Here is a 14,551-nt window from a genome sequence, read left to right on the forward strand (position 1 = left end):
GGTTAATAACACACACCATTTCGTCAAATTAGAATACATGTTTCAAAATTGTTTTCTTTCATCAATACAATTTTGTAAAGTGTTTTTCCTCTGTAAGGTATCATTGAAAATGTTGTTTCATTCGGAATGCTTACCTCTGACTTGTCGTAAAACAGTAGTTGCAAACTTAATTCCGAATCTGTAGTCCGTTATGTAATGATCCAACCCAGTGAGGTCAGGGGGTGAGCCAGGCAGTTTTAACAGGGCATCCCACTTTGTCACTGCCTTATTCCAAATAACGTTATTGGTCCACCTTATCGGCTGGGGTGGACCCTCATTCAGATTTGCAGGGTTTGCTAAGATTGTCCCAGTTGGATCTTCTAGCTTGCACTCATTCTCCATAATCGACGCCTCTGTATCCACTAAAAAATTAATACAGTCAGATTTTATAATATTGTACGATCAGGTGATAAAACAGAGTATTCTCAGGCAGTACAATGTTGTCTAACCAGGTATCATAATGTAGTATGATTAAGTATTATAATGTTGAATGACAACTTAGTACAATATTGTACAATCAGACTGGTGTATGATCACGTTTGTAACATGTTGTACACTGTACTATCAAGTGGTACTATTCAAAATGATCGGGTAGTAAAATGTTGCATGATGATTTTGTGAAATGTGAGATCACACCACACACACTTCTCGTGGGGATCCGGGTTAAAATAGGTCCGCAGTACCCCATCCCCGGGGATCCGGGTTAAAATAGGTCCGCAGTACCCCACCCCGGGGATCTGGTTTAGAATAGGTCCGCAGTACAACCCCCGGGTTAGAATAGATCTGCAGTACCCCTTGCTTGTCGTAAGAGGATACTAAATGGGGCGGTCCTTCAGATGAGACTGCAAAAACCGAGGTCACGTGTCACAGCAGGTGTGCCCCGATAAAAATCCCTCCCTGATCAATGGTCGTAGGCCTAAATTTTGCAGCCCTTCACCGGTATTGGTGACGTCTCCATATGAGTGAAATATTCTCGAGATGGATGTTAAACAATATTAAATCAATCAATCAAACACCCCCCCCCCCCCTCCACACACACGAATAATTTATTCTTATTTTATGGTCTTGAGGCAAAGATTATTTGAGTTTTTACAATAAGGTGAGATTTAGATATTTTGATAGGTTTCATATTCACAAATAAAATATGAAATATTCAGGGGGAAATCTTTATATCTCATGAGTTATGATATAGCAATGTTGGTACTCTTCCATTGAAACTTTCATAGTATAGTAGTGTACAATCACTGATGACATGAGGCGATGTTGTAAGCTAGGGTAATACATGTAACATTGTGTAATGAAATAAACGTATGTAGTATATAGTTTATTATTATTGTGATATCTATTCATGCGTGAATATTGTTTTTGAATACTATAATACGTTCCCTGTGTTGTGTTAACAGCAAATGAAAAGAAATATACAAAGTTGAGAAACTTGGTAGTACAATGTTGTGTGATCACTTAGTACAGTGTTGTATGGTTACTTAGTACAATGTTGTATGATCACTTAGCACAATGTTGTGTGATTACTTAGTACAGTGTTGTATGATTACTTAGTACAATGTTGTATGATTAATTAGTACAATGTTGTATGATTACTTAGTACAGTGTTGTGTGATTACTTAGTACAATGTTGTATGATTACTTAGTACAATGTTGTATGATTAATTAGTACAATGTTGTATGATTACTTAGTACAGTGTTGTATGATTAATTAGTACAATGTTGTATGATTACTTAGTACAATGTTGTATGATTACTTAGTACAGTGTTGTATGATTACTTAGTACAATGTTGTATGATTACTTAGTACAGTGTTGTATGATCACTTAGTATAATGTTGTATGATTACTTAGTACAGTGTTGTATGATTACTTAGTACAATGTTGTATGATTACTTAGTACAGTGTTGTATGATCACTTAGTATAATGTTGTATGATTACTTAGTACAGTGTTGTATGATCACTTAGTACAATGTTGTATGATTACTTAGTACAATGTTGTATGATCACTTAGTACAGTGTTGTATGATTACTTAGTACAATGTTGTATGATTAATTAGTACAATGTTGTATAATCACTTAGTACAATGTTGTATGATTAATTAGTACAATGTTGTATGGTTACTTTGTACAATGTTGTATGATCACTTAGTACAATGTTGTATGATCACTTAGTACAGTGTTGTATGATTACTTAGTACAGTGTTGTGTGATCACTTAGTACAATGTTGTATGATTACTTAGTACAATGTTGTATGATTAATTAGTACAATGTTGTATGATTACTTAGTACAATGTTGTATGATTACTTAGTACAGTGTTGTATGATTAATTAGTACAATGTTGTATGATTACTTAGTACAATGTTGTATAATCACTAAGTACAATGTTGTATGATTACTTAGTACAGTGTTGTATGATTACTTAGTACAGTGTTGTATGATTAGTAAGTACAATGTTGTATGATTAATTAGTACAGTGTTGTATGATTACTTAGTACAGTGTTGTATGATTACTTAGTACAATGTTGTATGATTACTTAGTACAATGTTGTGTGATCACTTAGTACAATGTTGTATAATTACTTAGTACAATGTTGTATGATTAATTAGTACAATGTTGTATGATTAATTACTACAATGTTGTATGCTCACTTAGTACAATGTTGTATGATTAATTAGTACAATGTTGTATGATTACTTAGTACAGTGTTGTATGATTACTTAGTACAATGTTGTATGATTACTTAGTACAATGTTGTATGATTACTTAGTACAGTGTTGTATGATTACTTAGTACAATGTTGTATGATTACTTAGTACAGTGTTGTATGATCACTTAGTACAATGTTGTATGATTACTTAGTACAATGTTGTATGATTAATTAGTACAGTGTTGTATGATTACTTAGTACAATGTTGTATGATTACTTAGTACAGTGTTGCATGATTACTTAGTACAATGTTGTATGATCACTTAGTACAATGTTGTATGATTACTTAGTACAGTGTTGTGTGATCACTTAGTACAATGTTGTATGATCACTTAGTACAATGTTGTATGATTAATTAGTACAATGTTGTATGATTACTTAGTACAATGTTGTATGATTACTTAGTACAGTGTTGTATGATTAATTAGTACAATGTTGTATGATTACTTAGTACAATGTTGTATAATCACTAAGTACAATGTTGTATGATTACTTAGTACAGTGTTGTGTGATTACTTAGTACAGTGTTGTATGATTAATTAGTACAATGTTGTATGATTACTTAGTACAGTGTTGTATGATTACTTAGTACAGTGTTGTATGATTACTTAGTACAATGTTGTATAATCACTAAGAACAATGTTGTATGATTAATTAGTACAGTGTTGTATGATTACTTACTACAATGTTGTATGATTACTTAGTACAATGTTGTATGATTACTTAGTACAGTGTTGTATGATTACTTAGTACAATGCTGTATAATCACTAAGTACAATGTTGTATGATTACTTAGTACAGTGTTGTGTGATTACTTAGTACAGTGTTGTATGATTACTTAGTACAGTGTTGTATGATTACTTAGTACAATGTTGTATGATTACTTAGTACAGTGTTGTATGATTACTTAGTACAATGTTGTATAATCACTAAGTACAATGTTGTATGATTACTTAGTACAATGTTGTATGATTAATTAGTACAGTGTTGCATGATTACTTAGTACAATGTTGTATGATTACTTAGTACAATGTTGTATGATTACTTAGTACGATGTTGTATGATTACTTAGTACAATGTTGTATGATTAATTACTACAATGTTGTATGCTCACTTAGTAGAATGTTGTATGATTAATTAGTACAGTTTTGTATGATTACTTAGTACAATGTTGTGTGATCACTTAGTACAGTGTTGTGTGATTACTTAGTACAATGTTGTATGATCACTTTGTACAATGCTGTATGATTACTTAGTACAATGTTGTATAATCACTTAGTACAGTGTTGTATGATCACTTAATGTTGAAGGTATAGCGGTTGTGGTGTTTCGATTATGGAGTGAGCGCAGAGAAATCAGTCTGTGAATCTCTACATCTTAATTGACATCATAAAAATTACAGAAAATAACTATAAATATGATATACATTTTTCACAGTGGTGGCCTGAGAAACCTGGAGAACATTTGCATTTTGAGGCCAGTCCATCCGTACAGGTCCCGGGGAAACATCTGGTGCTGTCTGACCTCCACGAACAAGCCTCTGAAAAACATCAAAATTTTAATGAAATTTTCAGTTCTGTTAAATGCTAGTACAATGATTTTTTAAAAAGTAAAGTATTTCTACTAACAACCACACAAAACAATTATCATTTATGTCATATCTATATTCAATATCAAAACCCTTTGTTGGACTTAACCATTTTGAACCATCTGTAGAATCTGAATTGCTTTAAAAGTAATAAACGACGGAAAGTCCTAATCGATCTTAGCAATAAAGTAATAAACGACGGAAAGTCCTAACCGATCTTAGCAATAAAGTAATAAACGACGGAAAGTCCTAACCGATCTTAGCAATAAAGTAATAAACGACGGAAAGTCCTAACCGATCTTAGCAATTTCAATGAACAAGATACCAACACACTCCCACATATTGCAATCCGCCGTTTTTGATGATCGAACACCATCATGGCAGAAAATATTAAAGTGCCTTTTTAAAACGTTACTGTAGTGTAAAGTATATAAACAAAATTCGGTGTCAAGGATTTTAATCAGTACACTTGAACCCCGTTCCTGTAAACGCTCCAAGCATTTATACATCTTATAAATCATAAATTCCTATATAAAATGATATTTCGGATTTGAATAAAACTCTACAATTTTGAAGAACTCCCCAAAGATTGTTCACAAACTTAATCAACACAATGAAGCATGAAATACTTTCAAAAATATCCTTGCATGAGATAACTGGTATATGTAAGTCAGTGCATTACGGTCTATCGATTTTTGTCAAATGCACCGTACCTATGCTGAAATGATACGTCATTGCGAAAACGCATAAAGCTTAGAACTCCACCCACCCGTGACGTTGAAGGTAATATCAATTACACTCAAATCCATTGCTTTTACTATACGGACCATTAATCATTCCATGCACCAATTACAGGACAGACATCAGGGATCCGTGGGTTAGCAATTATCTGAGTCACCATGGGGAATAACTAATAATCATATACATGTAACGGTTAATAAGAATTGCAGTTCACTTTTTATGCAGTTTCCTTGAAGTTGCTATATCATTATGAAATTATTAAAAACAAACACCCTGTGAAATAGATTCTTTGGCATGCATAATGATCAGAATATATTATAGTCTAAAAAAGGCTCAATTCAAAAATCTACCCGCTTATCTCTTAACAATCTAATTAACCGAAACTGAAGGTCAATATCTCACCAAATGAACCTTTGAAATAAGCTTATAATATGCATGTATTTTTTCCATTTTAATCATTATCAAAATACAATTAAAATGAATGAAATGTTTAAAGAAATGTCTTTCAGATATTGAAAGTACAGAAATATACCTCTAGACGCTTCACAACGCCATGCATTTCATGGAGTGTTAATGCTCTCCATTCAACATGTCAGAGATTATTTCTTATTGTAAATTGACCTCAAATTTTTAAGAATAAAATTCGATAAAAACACTGCACTCGGTCTCGATTCCTGTTCAGACCAGATTGTTGTTTTTTTTTATTGATCATTGTGATACTCGATGATTTCAATATGTAGACATTCTGGATTTTTTTCTCGGCCATTTTTAGTTAAGTCTTAATGGCAGTTTGCATGTGTTTTAATTCTATTTATTTTGTTGTCATTTCTATATAAATATTCTGTCGTCCCGGAGAAGGGAAAGGTTGTCCCGAAAATTTGACAGTTTCGAATTGCTCGCGTCATTATTTAGATTTGAAGACCCACCTCTTTCGTCAGGCGTTTACAGTATGATCTGTGATTTTGGGTTTTTTATGTATATCTATTTTTTCCATAGATCATTTATGCCAATAGTGTTTAAGCTTTTCGAATTATTTTACGCTGTTTTAGAAATCTGGCACTTTAAGTGTGTTTATTTTTTGGAGAATTCGATCTTTGTATTTTTTTTGTGTAATGTAAACACATTAGAGTACCTTTTACATAAGGCACTAATACTTTGCATAGTGCTTTTACATATAAAAATAAATTACATTCATGAGAACAAGAAACATTTACATTCCACGCATTAACAGACTCAATGGTAAAAAGACTTAATGTCCAAAATTACAGAACACACGCGACAGAGAGACATGCATTAGGAGTTTGAATATTTTGTCCTTAGTTTGGTTTTTGAATATTGATGATGAACCGCTGTGAAATATTTCAATGGCACAATTAAATAGGACAACACTCTCCGAACTGCATTATTCAAAAAAGTTTTTCTTTCTTTCTTTTTTTGTGTGGGTTATAATGTTGAATTAGGCCTATTGCTTTTCAATAGAAATATTGCGTTGTGTTTTTGGATATTAGCCATTTCAATTACCGACACACTCCCCCAGTTTTGCGTTCTCCCTTACCATGGTAATTAAACATCAACTCGGCAGAAAATACATAAAAGATTCATATAACAAAATTAATTTAAACCTAAAACACTTTCTTCAAGGCTACTTTATTGTACGGGGTATTGACAAAATTTGTGTCAAGGACTTTAATCTGTTCACCTGTACTTCTCCCTGATATATGTTCCTAACTGTTATGTGCATTTTCTCATAAGTCGTATATTGCTGTATAAAAATGACATTTCCAATTTGAATAAAACTAGGTTTATTTCATAATTTAAATTCACTCCCCAAATGGAGATTCGCAGATTTACTCAATAGAATAGATGCATTAAACAATTTACACACCATCCTTGCATGGGATAGCCGGTATAATGTACGTCGATCAGTGCATTACGATCGACTGATTTTGCAAAGTGCAGTTTCACCTATGTTTCTTTTGATTCCTGGAGTGATAAGTCATAGCTGAAACGTTTAGATTTTAGTACTCAATATTCTAGTGATGTTTCTTGTCATATCAATACACTCAAAGCAATTACTTTTACTATATGGACCATTAATTATTTCATGCACCAGTTAAAGGAAACTCGTTAGAGATCCAAGGGCCAACATTCAACGGAGTCAGCAAGAGAACTAATTGATATTCATACATGTAGCGGTTAGTAGGAACTGTAGTTCATTTTCTTTGATCGTGTAATATAGAAAGTAGTTTTTAGTTATACACCTGCTATATTATCATGTAAACCCCAAGCATATGTTATATAAATTATTACACAAACCCCCCTTAAAATACATGTAGATTCTTCAGCATGCAAATCTGATCGGAATATACATATCTTATAGCCTACAATATCTCCCTAATGCAATGCAAGCTAAGGGCCAATATTTACATTCGCTCCGTTTTCCCCTAACATTCTTTGGTACCGTAAAAGTTTTATATTATGACCCCTGGGTCGAGGCCTCTGCTGGTGGACTGTTAGCCCCCGAGGGTCTCTACAGCCCAGTAGCTAAGTACTTCGTTACTAGCTTGAAAATACGGATGAATATTTAATCGCTGTGATAAAATGTAGAAATTCATTTCAAAATTAAGGATTGTCTCCCTCATGCATAGCTCTTATCCTTGGACGAATTTGACTCCACTTTTCTTTGGCACTCTGTTGTTCCCTAAAATAGCTCTTAGGGCCTACAAGTTTACTGGTATTTCGGATTGCAAAAATTTCGGTTGAGCATCACTGAAGAGACATTATTTGTCGAAATGCGCATCTGATGCATCAAAATTGGTACCGTATAAGTTTTATATTCTTACAAACTGAAACTGGAGACTAACATCTCATAAACTTCTAACTTTTGAACAGTGTTGTCCTTTTAATCATCAATACGCAATGAAAATCCTTGACTTAAAAGAATTAGCGTTTCGAATGCACATTCCCATGAAAAGTTTTAAGAAATCAAAGATGGTCATTTTTATTCAATTTTGAAAGTGAATGGGAAATGATGGGAAAATGTCACATATAGAATGTACACTGTGCGTATTGAGAGTATTACTGTTACTCTTATACAGCAGGCAAAAAAATCGAAAATATATTAAACAATTTCAAAAACAAAGCAACAAAGCATACTGCTGCAGGTGTCTAATAATGATCTGAAACAAGGCGACGAGTTGTGTAACGCTAGCTATGCTTGTATGTCACAGTAGCGTTACAAAAATCAAAATTTATTCAGCCGAAAACGCTAAATTTGGTATATGTGTTACCCTAACTCTCTATTTTGTATTGCTTATAGGAGTTATGTGATTGATCACTGTTCGTTATCTTCACCTTTAATATGCAGTTAAGAACCCCCAACCCTGCATAGTGTTTACATATACATAATCGTACCATGCGGTATTCTCCACTACCAATGAAATCTCATGATAACATATCTGTTAAAATTATCAGATTCCCTGTTATAGGAAAGTTTCAAGTTACTGTCGGAACACCGTTTTAGTTAGAATTTACACAATGCAGTCACGTGATTTCGAAGTTTTGATAGCCCTCGGTCATCCGGTACAGATGCTATATGAATTATGTATAGTGCTTGAGTTCTAAAACGCGTATACTGTGCTGTTGAGGGCTATCATGCAGATACAATAAACAAATGAGGGAAACCATGAATTTGGGGCGACACAGCGACTGCCATCGCCCCATTACATTTGAAGACAGTGGGGTGATGCGAGGGCGATCTATGTTGTTTGTTAATTGGAGTAACAAATGCATCGGCGATCTTTGATCAGTGGAACGGCGAAGTTTGAACTTCACTGTTTATTTTTGGAAGCTTTTGAAGGGTTACGTACTATAATAATTGGACAGTAGTGCTTAAATATTTAAAGTGAGGATCTACCGAATCACAATATAATAATGTGATCTGTAATAGATCTGTTTTGCGATACATACAATTGTATAACATAAATCTTAAATTCTGTTTAATTTCAGATTGTGTCATCACGTTAATGACAAAGAGTTAAAAGAAAAAATAGTCAGAGGCTAATGGAAATCAAATATCCCCTTTCTGATCCTTACTAATGAAAGTTGAAGATAACGAACAGTGATCAATCTCATAAATCCTATAAGGAATACAAAATGGAGAGTTGAACAAACACGGACCCCTGCATATACCAAAGGTGGGGTCAGATGCCTAGGAGTAAGCATACCCTGTCGATCAGGTCACATCCGTCGTCAGCTTTGTATATTGATCAGGTAAACGGAATAATCCGTTGTCAAATTTAGTGAGTAAAGAACGGCCTAACAATCGGTATGAAACACGTCAGACAGTATTTGACCCAATGATAGGCTGTAACCCATCATAACAACCATAGAATTTGTGAAATGTTAACTTTAAAGGAGATTGTTGAAACCCCTGTAACATGAACTTGTTTGTCAGCAGCCTGCCTCGATTTAAAATTAAACCGTTGCGTATCAAATCACCCGAGGGATATAAACACCATATACATGTGATAATGGAATATTGTCATATGGATATGGGAAGCTGACAAGGGAGAAGCTCATCCCGTTTGTCACAAAGTTAAGTTGTTAGTATGCCGTTAATATTTATTTTCAATAAAATATCTTAGTACGAAGCGGGTGTGCAGGACTCTATAGTATATTTTATCTGGAGATAACAGGGATACAACGAATCCACATATCAGTGAAACTTATTATCAATAAATAAAACGTCTTTGATATATCTAAATGTCGAGTTGAAGGTCACAGCAAGACATTTTCTTCTTATCATGCAGAAGCTTTGAAATCAACTATGCTTCATAAGAATATAAAACCAGGTCAGCTAACAAAGGAGCACAATTCGTACCCATGGGAATTCCAATAAACTATTGGATTGATTGAACATTGTTTAACGTCCCTCTAGAGAATTTTTCTATGATATAGGGATGTCACCATTGCCAGTGAAGGGCTGTAAAATTTAGACTGTTGGAAGACCTGATCACCAAAGACAACGAGAATATTGTCAATGAGGAACTTCAGAATATCTTTATATTTCATTTTTTATTTTTAAATTCAGAGTACTTGTGCGTGTTATTAGAGTGGTGTTTAACAAAGTAAGTTTTGGATAACTGATCACTAGATACGAATGCAAGGGGAAGATAACAAACAGTGATCAATCGCATAACTCCTATAAGCAATGCAAAATAGTTAGTTGGGCAAACACGGACCCCTGGACACACCAGAGGTGGGATCGGGTGCCTAGGAGGAGTAAGCATCCCTGTTGACCGGTCACACCTGCCGTGAGCCCTATATCCTGATCAGGTAAACGGAGTTATCCTCAGTCAAAATCAGTGTGACAAGAACGGTTTAACAATCGGTATGAAACACATCAGACAGCATTTGACCCAATGATAGGTTGTATTGACGAACTAGATCGTTATAATGACCATAGAATTTGCGAAATGCAGACATCAATCGAGACTGTTGAAACCCCCGTACCATCAAATTGTTTGTCAGTAGCTTACCTCGATTTAAAAACTGACGATACACAGAACAAGCTCTTGCATATCCCTATTCCATTTTTGTTGAAGAAGCAACTGTCGATGATGTCAGAAAGTTAAGTCTTTAATTTATCACTAGGATTAGTTGTGAAATTCGTTGAAAAATCATACAGTTTGATGTTGTTGATTTGAGAGAAGTTTTGTGATTTCAAGTTTACTAAACGTTCTTTATAATTTTGAAAATCCACTTTTCATTTACACCATTTCTGGTATATATTGTAGCACAGTGCGTGTGAAGTTCCTCCTTCACAGCTGTTATTATTTTTGTTTGAAGGTCTTCTTTCACAGCTGTTATTACTTTCGTGAAGAGCAAGGATGGGGGATTGGGAAAACATTTACTGCATCTAGCAATGTATCTTTCTTTGTAAGGGGTTTGTGAAGGTTAGGAATCCAGTATAAGTACGGTAACTCATATTCATCCATCCCATTGATTGATAACTGTGTCTTGATGATTTTGAAGAATATCATCTTTTAAAGGGGTAGTTGGAGTATAGATACGATTACAAAATGTGGAATTATGTCAAATTCGTTTAAAATACTGTTGTTACTTCTTGTAATAATGAGCCTTACAAACAAAGGCAATGTTGTTACAAGCTTTGTCATTTGGAACCAAAACATATTCCTCTAGTAACCTATCTAATTCCTTGATCACATTTGTTCACTATACACAGAAGGATAGATGTTACGCGCTGTTGTTTTGATGTGTCTAATGCGGGATTTCAATATTCCTCTTACACTTTTTATCCATTCTGACAAGGTATCAAGTATTTCTTTTTAATGTTCAGCCTATCGTCTGGCTAACTATTCGATAGAATTCGTAATAGAGATAAAGTTCTATCGTCAATTGAAAGACCGAGGGTCTCTGAATTTTGGACATTTTCAAATATTTGATTTCAGATGCTCATTTTTAACAAAATCAACATCACCAGTCATGATTTGTCTAGTTGGACTGGAGTTGAAAGAAGACGAACAAGAACACGATGGTGGCCTATATCTACGCACTGTAAAGATTGTTTGTAATCAAAAAGCGTGGATGCAACAGCAAAATTTTATTTCTAGGAATTATAGGGTGTAGATTTGAACATAAAATGTGTTGTAATACAAGACTGAACTTTTTATGACTATGAATGTTGCTTATGTTGACGGCTTCAATACCTTGAGTTAAGGAAGTGGCGGCATAATTCGAAAGGAATATCATATATAACCCGCGGTGGTTGAAAGAGTCTATGATGGACAATATTCATAACCAAAAGAGTTCAGTCTATATTCTGGTGTTGAAAAATCCAAGTATGAACTAGCTTTGGCTTCTTCAATTATCGTATTCAAAATTCTCAAAGTAAAGTGCGAACATCAAGTATATATATATATATATATATATATATATATATATATATATATATATTATATATATATATATATATATATATATATACATGTATATATCATAGCAATGTAGAACAGACAAATCTTTGGATCGACCTCAGATTGAGTCCGAGAGCCTTGCATCGCTTATTACGTGCTTTAACCACAAAGTGAACTAGGCCGATATACGAACTATTGTAATATTAGTAAATTATGAAATTTAAACATATTTCAGAAATCATAAATCAATTCTTCAAAATGAAGAGTGACAAAAATAGTTTAAAAACACGTGACAGAAACGAAACGTCGCGTATGACCTTATTCTGGTTTTCTTGTCTGCAATATATGTTCGCGGCAGTCTGCATCATTCAGAGTGAATTTTTTACAGCAATTCTATTCCTCATTCGGAATGTGTAAAAGTTTATTTTGTAGACGAATTCTAGCTTTTGGTATTACATGTCCACAGCGAAATTCAAGGAGGCCCACAGTCACACCGCGGATCCTATTCATTGATAGTGCTTGACAGATATACATGTAGCACAATTTGAGTGCAACTTAGCTGCGAAGTAGCATTTCAATATTCGAAATAGCGTCATCAATGAAATAATTAACTATTATTTTCTCCTTTAGTTCAACTATCTGTGATACAAATAAACACCTTATACATTTTTCCATCGTATGTACGTTATTTGTACACGTATATATACACCCATTATATCATTACCAAGTATTATCAAGAACTGAATTTACGAAAAATAATTCAGTTACACCGAATGAAGTTTGAGGGGGACTAATATACGTGACAATTCTTATAGACCACCACAAAGAAGTATGAAAATTTGCATTCCCATGTGGTTTATAGGAGAGTAATCGAAATTTTAAATGACTTTTACACAATCATGGTTTGGTCGGGGCGACACGCATGGTAATAAGACCCTTTGTTAGAAATTCAATACATGTAGACATATAGCACACAAACATAGAATTTATTTTCATTCAAACGTAAGGCCATTTTTGCTGATGATTTTTACTGATTTGCATAAGTGAAAAAAAAACAAATTCTTGAAGATATACTGGCAGCCAGGTTCCATATCAATTGTTGGCCCGTTCTTCAAATTTTAATTTTGACTACTACAGGACTCACGGCGGATGTGACCCGTCAACAAACGATACTTACACCTCCTAGGCACCTGATCCCACCTCTGGTGTATCCAGGGGTCCGTGTTTGCACTACTCCTAATTTTGTATTACTGATAGGAGTTATGAGATTGATCACTGATTGTCATCTTTACTTATGCCATGTTCGGACAATACAGTAACAAACAAAACGAAGAAAGAAAAATACAATACTGTGTTGTAGTAAATGTCCGTACACGAGAGAGAGAGAGAGAGAGAGAGAGAGAGAGAGAGAGAGAGAGAGAGAGGAAAAGCAAAGAAAAGGGGAGATCATTATTCGAATATACCGGACTTTTACATGATGGCTCACCACCACTAAAATAGAAATGTTTAAGTTAACAGTAAATGTAGATTACATAGGGCACAAATTTGTTCCAGTAAAACGTAAGAAACTTCACTTCTCCACATACTTCTTCCAAATACCTTATCACAACAATTATTATCTTAGTCACACGATCGCCTTCCTAAACAATGACATTATGGTGACAAATCTAAATGAATACAAGTGACATACATGTATAACATTTATTATGTTAGATAAAGGCAAATGGTCGATCCTGCCACTATCAGTATACATGGGATATAATGTAATGAGGACTAAGACCAAACAGCGTAAGAACTCACGTTCACATTTCTTTTTACTGCTAGGGACGGGAGTGTAGGCCCTGTAGTAGTCTCTCTCAGCCACCTCCCCATCACAATACACACATATGTTGTCCCCTGGGCCTGTACATCTACGGTGGTTACAGTGGTCAATTTTGGGGCAGACTGAAACAAAATCACATAATGTACAAACTGTAGACGATGTCATTAGGGATGATCTTTACAGCGTAAACCATTTCTTATAGCTTTTCTGTATAACTAGGCATTCTGGGCACTGAATGTACAATGATTTGGTACATATGGTCATGGACATCAGTTATAGTTTTATTAGAAATTTTATGATGTAAAAGAAATTGATGTTATTTCTCATACTTTTACACTTGGGGCCGTCGCCATAAAATCCATCGTTACAGTTTGTACATCTGTCTGGGGAGGAGCACGATCCTCCGCTGTCACGCACCACTGCACCACTACGCTTCAGAATTTTGTCATCAGAGTAACGTTGGGTACAGGCCAGACCAGTGTAGTCTGTCAGACCGTCACAGATTGCTACAAGTGTAAGTATTGCAAGATAAAATTAAGAGATAGATTCTAATCATATGTAAATTACGTAAAGCAGTTTAAAGTAAACATAATTTCATTATGTCAATACTACCAATCAGGTGATAATTTATAGTATATACCCAGAAGTTGCAATGTAACATGTGAGAATTAATTCACCATCATATTTTGATAAATTATGTATACAAT

The 14,551-nt window shown here is 34.2% G+C and overlaps 1 protein-coding gene across 1 annotated transcript in view; it reads right to left on the reverse strand.

The window, feature by feature from the left end:
* Nucleotides 1-14,551, reverse strand: part of LOC125645682 (uncharacterized) — an 87,823-nt gene that overhangs the window by 45,513 nt on the left and 27,759 nt on the right. The window contains exons 4-7 of the mRNA XM_056141852.1: nt 14,174-14,350; nt 13,823-13,966; nt 4,182-4,295; nt 135-401 (exon numbers count right to left, since the gene is read on the reverse strand). Coding sequence (XP_055997827.1) covers nt 135-401; nt 4,182-4,295; nt 13,823-13,966; nt 14,174-14,350 — 702 coding nt within the window. The remainder of the gene's footprint in view (nt 1-134; nt 402-4,181; nt 4,296-13,822; nt 13,967-14,173; nt 14,351-14,551) is intronic.

Source organism: Ostrea edulis, chromosome 6 (assembly GCF_947568905.1).
Source record: "Ostrea edulis chromosome 6, xbOstEdul1.1, whole genome shotgun sequence".
NCBI lineage: Eukaryota > Metazoa > Mollusca > Bivalvia > Ostreida > Ostreidae > Ostrea > Ostrea edulis.